Source organism: Camelus bactrianus, chromosome 7, assembly GCF_048773025.1.
Source record: "Camelus bactrianus isolate YW-2024 breed Bactrian camel chromosome 7, ASM4877302v1, whole genome shotgun sequence".
NCBI classification, from domain to species: Eukaryota; Metazoa; Chordata; class Mammalia; order Artiodactyla; family Camelidae; genus Camelus; species Camelus bactrianus.
Window position 1 is genome coordinate 60,584,916 of NC_133545.1, and position 15,670 is coordinate 60,600,585.

The window sequence follows — 15,670 nt, forward strand, 5'->3', positions numbered from 1 at the left end:
TTTTATCAACTTATAAATATTTTTAAAGTAGGAAAAATGCAATCATTTGTATTTGTTTCTATGGTGCCTCTTTAACACTGCAAACTCTGTGGCTCATCAGTGAAATGCTCTAGCATGGTTTCTAGAGAGTACAAAGTCTGAATCTTCTCAGAAGAATTTAATGGCTTAGAAGTATTTGATAAAGTTTACTTGGTATTTCGTATCTGGCTCATGAATAAATATCACAATGTGGCAGTGAAAAGAAAATAAGAAAACATATTCAAACCACTTGCATTATAATAAACAAAATAAAGAAAATAAGCAACAAAAAGATGGCATTATTTAAGCAAAGGTTTCTGTTCTAACCTCTATCTCCCCTAGATACTATCCATCTTTATGTCTCTCCTCAGTGTCACAAATACTAACATCTCTATATACAAAGAATATTTTGAGAGGACCTTTCAAACAGAGGAGGATTTCCACATCCTGGGGATTTTGTGTGTGTGTGTGTGCGTGTGGGTGTATGTACACACTTAGGTTAGACTGAGCATGGATATGGTCTTTAATTGCATGTCTTCTAAGCACCTTATGATTTGGGGTTTCAATAACAATGACCATTACTGTAGATTTGAGAATGAGAAACCAAAGGACATAAATAAACTGAATAATTTTAAAGTTCTGGTCAAAATGGAGTCTATAAACAAGTTGTTAAAAAGTTTTATATTTCATATTTCTCCTATTCTTCTGGCTCCTCTAATCACCATAAAGCAATCTCCCTTTTAAATATACCTGACTTCCATTTTTAAGTTACTCTATCTCTGCTACTGGTAGCTAAACATAGAGAGAAGTAGTTTATTATTTAAACTGTTACATCTTTTTAGACATTTTAGTTGTCTACCATATAAATCATGCAAACAAGTACTACTACAATTTAAAGATATATACATTTAGTTTTTTGAAAAATTAAGAACTTTGTATCAAATGATCCTTTTCTAAAAAAAAAAAAGGGGGGGATTTAAAGACAATATAAATCACCGTGTGCACTATATTTTATAAACATCACACAGCCCTGCTGTTGGTTCTCTTTTTCTTCCCTTTAAAATGAATCACAAAATATTTCAAGTGTTAGGGGTTAAAAACATCCACGGTTAAATATTATGAAGTGAGACCAAACTGCAGAATCTGTCCCTAAAATATGTTCTATGTTTCAGAATTAATTTTTTTTCAAATGATTATGTTCAAACTAGCATTCAACATACAAAATACACGGCACTAGAGAAGTTCTTCTGAGCACAGAACTAGTTAATAAGACAGAATATTTCATTTCACACATGAAGCAGGAAGGTGCAGATAAGCATTATTTTCCACCAAAAAACAAACCTTAAGGAAATAGTTGTTATTGTTATTGCAGTTGCCAGACACTCCTTGCAATTCAGCCACAGTGTTCTAAAATGGTTGACAATAAAAATTAAAGAAAGCTTTTTCCCCACTAGAGAGAGCAGCCTAATGATAAAGGGTAGGAAAAACACTGAAGTTCTGTTGCCTGCTGCAACACAAACTTTCGAAGACTAAGAGAATACCCCCAACTCTTAGTTTCTCAATCTTATAAACACAGGAGAAAGCCAGTTCACATTATTAAGAGGCCATCCATAATAACTGCAATCTCTTGTTCACACAACAGAAGCTGTTTCAAAACAGGAACAGTAAACAGTATGAGTCAAATTTAATGTTATCCCTTCAATGCTTTTCACATAAAAATTACATTTTTGTAAACCTGTAACACTTAAGCAAACTATAGCTTCCATTTTATTTCTGCCTCTAATTATTACATATTAACACAAGCAATAAAAATGTATATCCACATAGGTAGCTGCTCTAAATTGTATTCAGTACTTTAAAAGGTTCTTTAAAATAATGTTGTCAGGATATAGTTATAATGATAATAATTTCTCATAAGAAAAACAAATTATGAAAGAAAGATTAAATTTTATTTTAAGATAAGGGGGCTCAGTTTCTGAAGTGATGATTAATCTTGTTACGAACTACTACCCAAAGAGGCTTTGAAATGCCATCTGTAATCTAAGACTTTAAACTGTAGTAAATATTATATTTTAATGTTTAAAGAAGCAAGAGCAAAATAATCATATAATTTTAAAAGTGCATGTAAAATAACTCATTTCAATGTGAATGACCATAAGTAATTTCCAATTCAAAAAAGTGACACAGTACCAGTTCCTACTTATTTCTAGTCTGAGCCTACAGTGTTTCACATTGCATATTGCTCTTTGATAGAAATAGATAACCAAAATATACATACATGACCCATGGTACACAAAAAGATACGCCAGAATTACATCACGTCACCATTAAAAGGCTAGACACTGATGGTTATGGAGTATGATAGGAGATTAAATTTCTTATGGAGAATTAAAATCTAGTTGAAAAATTTACCACACCCCTAGCATTTCGTGGGATAGTGCTGACTGCCTGAGGGGTTTACTGAAATCCTCCTTGGTTACCTTTTAGATTGTTTAAAAAAAAGAAACAAAGAAAGAAAGAAAAGAAAAAGAAATGAATAATTATTCTATAAATCCAAAGTACAATCACCTAATCAAAGATATATTCAGAACTACATTTAAAATTTTTCAGTGGTTCAGATTTACATCACCCTCTTCTTTGTAGGATCCTCCCTTTAATTCTTTAGTCTTTAGGCAGAGCCATTTTAACTTAAAAAAAAAAAAATCAGACTGTTTAACAGAGAATGAACAGAAACAGGAATGCAATTCAAACTGAATTAGCTGTTTGCTTATTTTAAACTCTTCTAGTTTAAATATTTGAAGGAAAAAAATCCAGGAAATGCAGAAATTTAAATAGAGTTTGGGGATTATCTATTAGAGTATGACAGAATTTCTTAAAGCATTAAAATAGTTATATGTAAGCACACACAATACATGGTAGTATTCTTAATCCTAAATATGGTTCTGATAAGAGGCTCACTGTACTTTTGCAATTTCGGGATATATTTCTCACATTGCAATGTTTTCCCTGTAGGCAATTCAAGCAAGCAACTCTCCTCTGTCAATGTGACAGGTTCCAAGTTAGAATCAACCTTGTCTGATTTGACCAAAACCAGAGCTATCTATCCTTCAGTAGACAATGTTGACCTAAGTGCTGGCTCTGGAAATCAGTTGTATGAACTTGGCTGTTCTGCATTTAATTAGAGGTTTTCCTGGCTGGCCCAGGGAATGTCATAGGGGATACTGTCAAATAAAAATGATTCTAACTTTGAAATCACAAGATGATTCTATAAATGAAAGAAAAGTGAGAAACCAAGTGACTGATTACACAACTCGGGATCAATAAACTGTTCAATTACATATAAAATTAAATCAATTATTCAAGGACCATTAACTCATTGGATAACCAATATTGGTTCTTCTCATTTCCACTATGTCATTTACTTTTCATTAACAGAGAGAGAATAGATAAAAAATAAGGACATAACATTCGAATCAATCAATTTAATAATATCTGGTAGCATTAGTAAAAAAAAACAATGAATCTAAGTAGATAAATAGACGTGTTTGCACAAAAGTGATTTTTTATTATTTATACATCTTTCACCTCTGCTATGCACAGAAAATTAACGGTCAGTTTTAGCTGGGCATGCTTTGGTGAGGCAGTGTGTAACACACAAGAAACAGAAAAACATATGTCAGGGAGGAACAAGAGAGAAAGACAATGGAAAAGGCTCCTTGACATTTTCAAAAAAGTGAAGGTTACTTGGAGTAGCAAAATAGCAAGCACCTGCTTTCTATTTCTACAACTTTCAGACAGAAGAAAAGCTTAACCTAAAGCTAAACTCTGGTTTTTGTTTTTGTTTTTATTTTTGTTTTTTTTTTCGTAAAATAGCTGTATACTCAGCTATTCTTCCCTTTAAGCACTATCTTCACAGGCTACCTATGGATTAAGTATTTACCTAGAGTAAAATAATTCTCCATGGATTCAATCCCCCTATTATTAGAAATAAAGAACAAAGAACTACAAACCTAAGTATTACAAGAAACTCCATAACTAACCCAAAACAGGAATCCTCCTTCCAATAGCTCTTGTTCTAGTTACTCTGTATGTGCCTGATCTCAGACAGGCCCATCAGCCCACTCCACTCAAAATCAGCAGCGTGTTGCAGAGTCGAGGCTTTGGAGCCAGGAAGACCCTATTCCCACCCTAAATCTGGCAACTACTAGCTGTACCACTAGAAAAAGCCTCAATTACTGCATTTTTAGGGGAAAAAAAAGAATCTCCTCTGTTTGCTGTAAAGATTACATGGAATCATGTAGGAAAAGCACCTGGCAAAGTGCCTAGCACTATTTATTTACCCCCCTTACCCCTGAGAATATTTGCTCAGGTGACAATCAACTCTGCTTTCCTTACAAAAACAGGAAAACAAACAAACAAAAATCCAAACGATGTGCTCCTAAGTATAAATGTTGAATGACAAATATTCCTTTTGCATTTACTCAAGTTATTAAATCAGAGAAAATTTTACGTTAAAAAAAGCATTAGCTGCTTCAGTTGAAAACCTGAAGGTTTTCAATTCCTCAAACCCTCAAATAACTGGATCAATTTCTCAAAATAACTGGAGGAAGTATGTAGTATGTGATCTAAAAATTTCAGTTTGGGAGCTTTACTTAGAGAACTATCTTATTTTCCATCTTTCCTTGTTAGATTTGATGGAATATTAGAAACTGAAAGGAATTTAGAGATTTAGCCCAATACCCGCACTTTGAAGCAAAGACAAGGGGACCCACAGAAACTGGAAAATTAGGCCTCCTCACCTTCCACCACTTGATGTCACCCGTATGCCCCTGAACCTCAGATCAAAATTCTAGCAGCGTGAGCAGGTAAAAGCCAAACCTGCAGAGAACGAGTCTACAATCCTAATTCAGATTTACAGCCAAAGCTAATCAGTGTTTCTGATAAAACACAAAATACTAGTGCAGAGAATTGAAAACTAGGTAAGAGGAAAGCTCAAATATTTGTAGAAATTGCTTTTTTGGTTTCCAAATCCCAGATAACATTTTCATGTATAATATCTCAGTATAATGGGAAAAAAAACAACTTGCCATTTCAAATGGATTTTGCATGTGAAAAACTAAATCAACTAAATAGAATTTTGAGACTAATTCATTCACATGAAGAATTTCTAATATTTACTCTTAGATCAACAGTTAACTAAAGCACTGTTTTAAAGTTTCTACCATAATAAAGACAGAATACATCCTCATTATACTATAAAGAGATGAAAAATCAATATATATTTAGGTTAAAAGATTCCATCCTAAAAATACATGAAAAAATATTTGAATGCCTCTTATTAATCTTCATTAGGTCCTGGCTAGAAACCAAAAAATGTTTTGGAAAAAGAATATATTCAGATGAGTAGAGGTTGCACATGTGAAGTTGCACTGCCCTTGTATCAGCTGATATAAAGAAGATTTTTACCTAAATATTTACTATGTTTATGGAGTATGAAATACTGCAACTAAATTGTTGATGGATCCTTTGCCATGCCAGTATGAAACATATGCATATTTAAACATGTTTATAATAAAGTGTGTTGTCCCATTATATCAATGTACATTTGGCATTTACATTAGAAATAGACCAGCATCTGTATTACATTACAACACACAAGAGTTTCAGAGAGCTGTTTTCACTTGGGGGTTAGAGTCTATTCATTTGCTTGATCTTCTACAGAGAGCAGGGTGCAAAATTATTCCAGTATGTGTCTACTCTATGGAATATGTGCTGGTGGAAAAGCTTTGTTCTGCATCATGTTAGCACAAATCATATTGAGCAGATCCAAAGAACTTTCTCTTCCTGCGGGAAAAAACCTGAAAACACTCAGCAATTTTCAGTACTTTTCTGTCTATGTTCGTGTATATATGTGTGTGTTTTTTAACTCAGTGTTTACTGGTTTTTTGAAAAGGCACTACATACTTACTGTGGAAAATTTAGAAAAAAATTGGAAAAAATATAAAGCAGAGAGGGAAAAAGACCTAGATCTAACAACAAAGATAGCTACTACTATTTGCATTTTGCTATTTTTACCCTTTTTTGTTTCAGTGAATTTCTCTTAATAGTGTGATAAGAGGTGACTTCCTGGATCCCGAAGTCTTCATACTGTAAACAGGATACTACTACCTAATTGGTAAGTTAATAACAAACGCAAGTAATATTTCTTTTCTGTGAGGATGATCATCAACACATTCTCCTTGAGAGACTGCAAAGCCCTGTCATACTGCTACATGGTAAAGAGTTTTATCAAGGAGAGATGTAGTGAGAAGAAATGTAGGAGAGAGAATGTTTGCAAGTGCCACTTACCTCATCATCGTCAGCATCGTACTGAGCATAGTGCTGTTCAAGCAGCTCTCTCTGGCGCCTCTCTTGTTCCAGCGTCTGGCTTATCAACTGGGCAACCTCACTCACTTGTCCCGGTTTTTCTCGCCCAATAACAAATCTGCAGGAAGGTTCAGAAGACTAACATAGTTAGACTCTCCAGCAAAAAGAAACACTAAGAAAAGTAAGCAAATTTCATATCTCATCAGGTCCATCAAGCCTCAAAAAAAATAATTATCACCTCTACTCTTTAGAAGATATGCCTGGGTAGAAGGAGAGGTTAGCTGAGCAATTAAAATGATTTTTGCAGATATAACCCAAAGGAAAAGAAGGAAAAAATAAAGGACCATAAAAAATTATTACTTTGAGAGAAACAAAGCAGATGTAATCCATTCTATAGTACTTTACTCATTTTTGATGCCCTACAAAATGAAAGCAAGCTCATAATTTTCTGTACCATTGAACTTAAGAATCATTTCAATCATTATGTCCTCTTTATAATGCAAAAATGACTTCAAAACATTTTGAGGTATAGTATAACCCTAGATGGGTAAACAGAGAGGCACTGGTTTTTTGCTAAGTTACTGTCACTCTGGATAAAAAAAGAAGGGGAAGCAAATGTAGGGTTTTTTGGTGCTTGTTTTTAAAATAAGACACTAAAATAAGGAGAGGTGGTAAATTAATTCACTTCTTTTGGAGAAAGAGATGACATGAGGAAGGATGTGGCTTTAAGAAATAAAGGATCAAGGGGAAATATATGTTGATATTAATCCCTGTAAGAAAAAAAGTATAAAGAAAAAAACCCAGAAAAGACGTATTTATTGCCAGCTAGTCATTTACAATACATCCTTATCAATACCATGATTCTTGCTCAATAAATTAATATTCATTTTTTAACATCTTTTCACACTAATACATGGTTCTATTTTTCTAAAAATAAACATAATGTCTCCAGGATACAGTTCCTATATATTATTTAACTTCATTATTTTGGATGTAATTCCGTTTAATCTTGCTTCTACACTTAATTGATACTATCCTCTGATTATAATATGTTGCTTTTTCAATTATAATTTTAAATGAAATTTAAATGATAATTTAAAATCAATTCTATCTTTGTTCAAAAACACTAAAGGTCAAAATTTCTATACTTAGATGTTAGTAATTAAACATCATTTTAGAAATATTTTCAGTTATTTTGTGATAGAAAAAGATACTCGATACGATTTCTATCTTCTGAAATGTAATGAAACTTATTTTGAGGCCTAGCATGTGATCTATCCTGAAGACTGTTCTATGTGCATTTGAAAAGAATGTGTATTGTGCTGTGTTTGGATGGAATGTTCTAGATATGCAGCTATTAAGTCCATGTGGTTTGTCATTTAAGGCCAGTGTTTCCTTACTGATTTACTGTCTGGATGATCTGTCCATTGATGTAAATGGGGTGTTATTAAAGTTCCCTACTATTATTGTATTTACTGTCAATCCCTCCCTTAATGTTTGTTAATATTTGCTGTGTGTATTTAGGTACTCCTATGTTGGGTGCATACATATTTAAAATTGTTACATCTTCTTGTTGGACTGATCCTTTCATCATTATGTAACATCCTTCTTTGTCTCTTGCTGCAGTCTTTGTTTTAAAGTCTACTTTGCCTGATACAAGTATTGCTACCCCAGCATTCTTTTCATTTCTTTTTGCATAAAATGTATCTTTCCACCCCCTCACTTTCAGTCTTTGTGTGTCTTTAGATCTGAAATGGCAGCATACATATGGATCTTGTTTTTTTAATCCATTCAGTCACTTTATGTCTTTTGATAAAAGCATTTAATCTATCTTCACTTAAATTAATCATTGGTAAGTATGTACTATCTGCCATTGTGTTTATAGTTCGGGGGTTTTGTAGTTCTTTTTGTTTCATTTTTCTTCTTTTGCTCTCTTTCCTTGTGATTTGATGACTGTCTTCAGTGTTATGTTTGGATTCCATTTTCTCTTTTTGTGTGTGTTATCTATGATAAGTTTTTGGAGATTCATCTATAACAACATATATATATGTATATATATGTGAATATTATAAGTTGATGACCTCTTAAGTTTGAATGCTTTCTAATAACCATGCATTTTACTCCCCTCAAACCACATTTAATGTTTTTGACATCACATTTCACATCTTTTGGGTTTTGTAAACTTTAGTTACTTATTGTGGATACTGAAATTTTTATTTTTGTCTTTTAACCCTCCTACTAGCTTCATAAGTGGTTGATTTACTGTATATTTGCCTTTACCAGTGAGACTTTTTCTTTTGTAATTTAAGTTTTTCTAGTTGTGATCTTTTCTTCTCTATTTAGAAAAGTCTTTTAAACATTTTTTATAAAAGCTGATTTACTGGTTTCAACTCTTTTAGCTTTTAGTCATCTATAAAATTCTTTCTCTCTTCTTCAAATCTGAATGATAGCCTGACCAGGAAGAGTATTCTTGGTTGTAGGATTTTTCCTTTTATCACTTTGAATATATGGTGCCACTCCCTTCTGGCCTGCTGAAGTTTCTGCTGGTAAGTCAGCTGATGGTCTTAGGGGAGTTCCCTCATACATAACTACCTGATTTTCTCTTGCTGTTTTAAAGACTTTCTATCTTTAATTTTTCCCATTTTAATTATAATGTGTCTTGGTGTGGATCTCTTTGAGTTCATCTTGTTTGGGACTCTCTGTGGTTCCTGGACCTGGATGTCTGTTTCCCTTCCCAGGTTATGGATGATTTCAGCTATTATTTCTTCAAATAAATTCTCTGCCCCTTTCTCTCTCTTCTCCTTCTGGGTCCCCTATAATACTGACATTAGTATGCCTGATGTTGTCCCAGAGATCTCTTAAAGGATCCTCATTTTAAAAATTCTTTTTTCTGCTCAGCTTGGGCGATTTACACTACTCTGTCTTCGAGTTCACTGATCTCCCTGCATTTATTTAAAAGTGTTATGTTGAAGTACACATATCTCTTCATTCAGGCAGCAAATGTGGGTAGCATTATAGCACCCAGCTACTGACATCCTTAAAGCCTTGTAATCTGGTATAATTTATAGTACAGATTTGCAACAATAGGATGCCATTGTGATAAGTATGGTCCAGAGGGAAAGTACACAGAAGTGGAACTAAACTATTTTCTTTGTCTTATTTTCCTCATGTGAAAATTAGTATCTACCTCATGTGTCTAAAGGAGTGACAGAAAAATAAAATGTGGTATAGACATAAAAGGATTTAAGGCACTATTATTATCATGATAAAACTAATAAAATCTCCCATATCTCCCATTTAGAAAATACATAACATTCAAATTACCTTTCTATAAGTTCTAAATGTTTGGTCTATTCTTATGCTATCTTTGTAAATATTATGTACATAATCTAGCATATACAGAATTGAGTGGAAAATATAAAATTTAAAGTAAGATTATTATTTCAAGCATGGATTCAGAGTATGGACATATTGTGTCAGTATAATTTAGGGGTTAAAAGTGTATGTGAAAGTGAAAGATGGTTTTCTTAGAACAAATCCACTGAAACATAAATATGACTTACTGGCCCTGTGAACTTGAGTGTGTTAATATTCCTAATCCTTAGCTCCCATATTTGTAAAAGATATATAATAACTATAACAAACAAATATTACACAATCCATATAAAAAGCATGACTAAGCACCTGGTGCCTAGAGAGTATTTAATATATATTTACTGTTTTTTAAATCTAGATAATATATTAATATCTACATAGGGTTGAGTACATTTCAAAGTACTAAATGTATACATTGTCCCAATTACCTCTTATTCGCTCACACTAGTTTTGAAAACTGAGTAGGTTTTTGTGAGTCAACCACAGGAAAAAGATAAAATACTTGCACTGACATGTGCTCTGAAATAGAAAATTGCATTGAAATAGAAAATTACAGATTATGTGACCACTTTATACTGAATTTTAAAAATCATCAAATAAAAATAAAGTCAGCAACAATCAGCCCCTCTAAAATATGTGATCAAGTTAACTGACATTTCTGCACAATTATTACCTATATTTTAAACATTATCCCCAACTGAAAGACAACACATGCAGTTAAATCAACCTGCTTGTAAACTTAAAAGTTTCTTTAAAAGAAAAACATTTTTTCTTGTTACTTTCTAAATGTTTTTTCCTTACTTCAATAAGGAATGGTGTGCTCTTTTTTTAGTGATAAACAATGAGGTAAAAAATGTATTGTATATTTAAGTTAAAATTAGGTATTTTCTAAGCCTTATGATTGACAAATAATGGCAATACTTAATAAATCTACAACTAGGGTATATGTTTTTAGCTTGGCTTGTTTCTAGTTTTTAAAACAGTCATCTTGTTTCAACATGAATTATTTCACTAAGAACTGCCCCGTCTTCTCCTCAGACTGAAATAAAATCGGCAAAAGCAGATAAATCAGTTTTTCCTTTCCTTTTCATCTATTATCAGACAAAGCAATGTCCATGTTCTGTCCTTTGTAGTTTAGATGAAGAGATTATATGGAATTCATTTGATTAGTTTATTGAATTCTCTGGTGAACTGTCAAACAAAAACTAAACAACTATAAAATTGTATTTACAATTTGCTGAATTGTAGTCATAAAGATCCTACATGTTCTGTGTGAATGATGAGAGATTATGTTGAAAAATAATGATTTATGTATGAGCGTTTTGATTTTCAGACATAAGCTATTTTAATAAAAGTGATATATTACTCAAAAATGGCACTTACATGACATCAACATTTTATAATTATCAATGTGGAATTAATTAAGCTAATCTAAGAAAGGGAAAGCTAAACCAGCATATAGTTATTTGTTCTTATAAAATCAATTCTTTCATTCAAATATTCTTTAAACAGATATTCATTGTATGCACACCAAAAATTGAACTATATATCTTTAAAAAACAGAAAGAAAAATAGGTGCATGACATCTATTTTCATTTTGAATCACAAGATGACATGGTGCTTTTAAACATTTTGGTAAAAACTATCTCAGTTTTTTTCTATGTCTGATCATATTTTATGGTCTGAACTTGATAACTTTGAAAATATTTAATCTAATTCCAGTGGTAAAAGTATATCCAACCCCCTTCATTAAAATTTCCTGATTGTATTCAGAGGTTGAAGTTCTACACAACTAAGCTTTTGCCTCTTTCTTGTACTTGCAGACTCACATATTTTTCCTTTCTAAATTAATATATCATATATTTAACATTTAAAATTTTTAAATTCATTGAAATATGTTTTCTTTTAAAAACTAGATCTGAAACATTTAAACTTAATTGTAGGCATTAGTTCCTGGGAATGAATTTTATATGTAATCCAATTCTAATTTCAAGAACTTCTTTTCTACATCATAGTTCAACATAAAAAAAACATGGTTGAATTCTTCAGAAAACAGTGTCTAATACATGCTACTTCAAGGACTACATACTATGTAATAGGTATAAACTTAAACAACATTTTCTAAAATGTTATATCCTCTCAGGAAACGACACTTCTCTATTTAATAGTTAGCTTTGATGTCTCAGGTTTAAACATTTATATATACAAATATTAAAGAGGAAAAAATTTTAAGTGTTAATCTGCATATAGTGGCACCAGAAAATATCTCATTAAGCCAGTCCCATTTAAGTAGTTTTTTGAAATCTCCATTGTTTTTAATCTTCCTTCTATCACCAGTTGTTGTTGACTATTCTCATATATATAAAAGAGGAAAAAGTTTTACTATCAATGGTCCCACCTTTATAGTGGCTGCTCCTCTCATCTGAGAGCAAAGGGGTAGTCTTAGGAGTAACGCAAACACAAAATGCACAATGACTGATGATTTCTGTGAACATGACAATTTGACCTTCAGTGTCCTCCACTTTGTATGACACTCCATTATACCCAATCACAAATCCAAGGCTCTGTTAAAAAGTGAAACTCTCAATTTCCCTTTATGCTGTAATGGTAACAAAAACTCTTATTTAAATGACGTGAATGAAATGAAAACATTCCAATATTCAGTGCACTTCAAATGGAAATCTCAGATACATCAATGATATTAAGTAAAAAAAAAAAAATTTTCAAGCTTCCATATATAGAAATTTCATGCCAGGGGTGAATCCAAAATAAACATGGGCATATCTGTAAAAACCTCATTTATTATTCACTTATTTTCTTTTAAGTATCATAACCTCTTCCAAAAAGGACAGAGGAATAAAAAATTAATTTATTTTCTATTGTTTGTAACTATAGTTCCTATAAAATCCTGACCTCCAGAAGTTACATGGCTTGATGTCAAAAGTTGTTAAATATATATATATATAAGTATGGTGAATGCATAGTGATTGATCATAAGTAGCAGCAGGTACTTGCCAGAAAGCATTTAAAATTTAATGTGAATGGCACTGAAGAGCAAACATATAATTAGAAATTTCTCATATAGAAGCACAAGCTCTTCTATAGCATCACTTCCCTGTAACAGCTGCCTCTCAGTATTGGGAAGGCTGTCTGGAATTAAAAAGAATACCTAATCCTTCTTCCAGGTTCACTCTTGCAAATACTTTATAATTATTATGATATTTAAAATTTTTTTTCTATTTTTTAGGCAAAAGTTTGTGGAATCTTTTACTTTTATATGTAGAAGGAAACATGCTTATACCTCTCATTATCTGAAGGTCAGTCTCAAGTTTTTCAGGGTTCTTCTTAAGATAGGCTATGCAACATCAAACACATATGTTACACTGTCGTAGAACATTAATCTGTCTGCCTGTCTGTCTATCCATCTGTCCATCCATCCGTTCAACTAGTTACTGATCACTACATAATAGGCTGCCTCTAAGATGAATCCAATTAATCTCTGGCTCCTCATATTTTTGCCTTGTGTAATTCTTTCCCTTTGAGTGTAGGATGGACCTGCTCATTCACTTTTGTCAAATAAAATACAAAACTGATGCAATGTCACTTTGGCTATGTAAAAAGATGGCAGATTGCATCTTGGCTGCTCCCTTGGATCACTCCCACTGGGGAAGCTGGTTTCCTTGTTGTGAGGCATCCCTGTAGAGAGGCTCTCATGAGAAAGCTGGGAAATGGATTACAGAGACTGTGAGATATAATAAAAATCTGTTGTTGCAAGTCACTACATTTTGGGGTAATATGTTATACAACAATAGGTACATCAACTATGTCAGGCACGTAATGGTAAACAAGACAGGCAAGGCCCCACTTAAAGCAACAGACCCAAAAACATGTGTTCTTAAAAGTTACATTGCTAGTCCATGTTTGAATAAGGAAAAGGGTTCAGACAAAGAATTTTACATAGATACATTTTTTTCTGGTAAAATTAAATAATAATAAAGTATTTTTAAAATAAAAAGTACACAACACAATAAAATCTACATATTGCTAATGAAATTGACTACATCTGCCTTCTTAAAGAAACATGATCCTCCTTTCCAAATCCTCACCATCAATATTAGTTAGCATTGCCCTTTTTAAGTTAATCATAACTATTATCATACATTTTAAAAATCAGTTTTACTGAGGTCAAATTTATATACAACAAAATTTACCAAATTTAAGTTGTATAATACAATGAGTTTTGACAAATGTATATGTAGTTGTGTAACAAATGCAGTAGCCACAATACAGAACATTCTGTCACCTCAAAAATGTTCCCTCTTTCTTCTTTGCAGTTTAAAAGGAGTCAAGCAGTGTAAAGTCTTTGGTGTCTGGCTTCTTACTCAATATAATAGTTTTAAGAGGTATTCATGGTATTAAATGTATTGACAGTTCATTCCTTTGTATTGCTAAGAAGTATTTCATTGTATGGAACATAATACAATCTGTAGATCTATTCATCAGTTAAAGGACATTTGAGTTGTTTCCAGTTTGGGGCTATTATGAATAAAGCTCCTATGAATGTGCAAGTACAAGCCTTTGAGTATTTATGTGTTTCTGTCACTCTTGAGTAAATAGCTAGGAGTAGAACTGCTGGCTGGTATGATAAGTGTATGTTTAATTGTATAAGAACCTGCCAAACTGTTTTGTAAAGCGGCTGTGTTATTTTGCATTTCCACCAACAATGAATGGACGTTAAAGTTGTTCCACATCCTTGTCAATGCACGATATTATCAGTCTTTTAAATTTCAGCCATTCTGGTGGGTGTTTTAGTAGTACTTCACTTGGGATTTAATTTGCATTTCCCCAATGATTAATGATGTTGAACAGCATTTCATGAGCTTAACTGTATATCTTCCTCAGTGAAGTGTATCGTTAATTGATTTGCAGGTTTTGAATAGGGTTGTATATCTTATTGAGTTATAAGAGTACTTCATAACTTCTAAGTAATAGTCATTTATCAGGTAACTTTTGCAAATATTCCATATGTAGCTTGCTTTTTCATTTCAAGAATATTTTTTGAATAAATGTTTTAAATTTTGATGCAGTTTACCATTTCTTTTCCTTATATTTTTTGCTTTTGTGCCCTAAAAGACCTTTGATTAACTTAAGATCATAAGGATTTTTGCCTGTTTTCTAGAAGCTTTATGGTTTCAGCTGTTGCACTAAGGCCTATGATCAATCTTGAGTTAATTTTTGAGTATACTGTCAGATGAAGAACAAGTTTTTTTTAAATATGGTTATCCAATTGTTTCAGCACCATTTGTTGAAAAGACTATTATTTCCCCCAGTGAATTACTTTGCTGCACTTGTCATAAATCAATTGTTTATGTCTGTGCGGGTCTATATTTGAACTCTGTTCTGTTCCGTTAATCTATATTTCTAGCCTTACGCTTAAACCAGACTGCTGTGACCAGTGTAGTTTTCAGACAGTGAAAGTCCTCCAGCTTTGTTCTTTTTAAAAAATGATTATCATACTAAGTGAAGTAATGTCAGACAGAGAAAGACAAATATTTATATCACTTATACGTAGAATCTAAAAAATGATAGAAATGAACTTTTTTTGGTAAATAAATAAGTAAATAAATAAACAGAAGCAGACTCAGAGACATAGACAAACTTATGGTTACCAAATAGGAAGTGGGGAGGGATAAATTAGGAGTTTGGGATTAACATACACACTACTATATATATAATAGATAAACACAATAAACTTACTTATAGCACAGGAAACTACATTCAATACCTTGTAATAACTTATAATAGAAAAGAATCTGAAAAAGAATATATAGGCTGGCAATTTGGTGCTGGCTATTGGCAGCCCTAAGTTTTTTTGTGTGTGGGCCTCTCCAGAAGCCTGTTGGATGTCTTT

General features: G+C 32.3%; 1 protein-coding gene across 9 annotated transcripts in view; it reads right to left on the bottom strand.

Annotated features, from left to right (window-relative positions):
- Positions 1-15,670, bottom strand: part of PPP1R9A (protein phosphatase 1 regulatory subunit 9A) — a 261,326-nt gene that overhangs the window by 78,329 nt on the left and 167,327 nt on the right. For 7 of the 9 annotated variants that reach the window (XM_045508665.2, XM_045508658.2, XM_074367461.1 and 4 more), the window contains exons 6-7: positions 6,367-6,502; positions 1,360-1,425 (exon numbers count right to left, since the gene is read on the bottom strand). In XM_045508665.2, the coding sequence (XP_045364621.1) occupies positions 1,360-1,425; positions 6,367-6,502 (202 nt within the window). The remainder of the gene's footprint in view (positions 1-1,359; positions 1,426-6,366; positions 6,503-15,670) is intronic. The other 2 variants (XM_010972537.3, XM_010972521.3) reach the window with 1 other exon arrangement.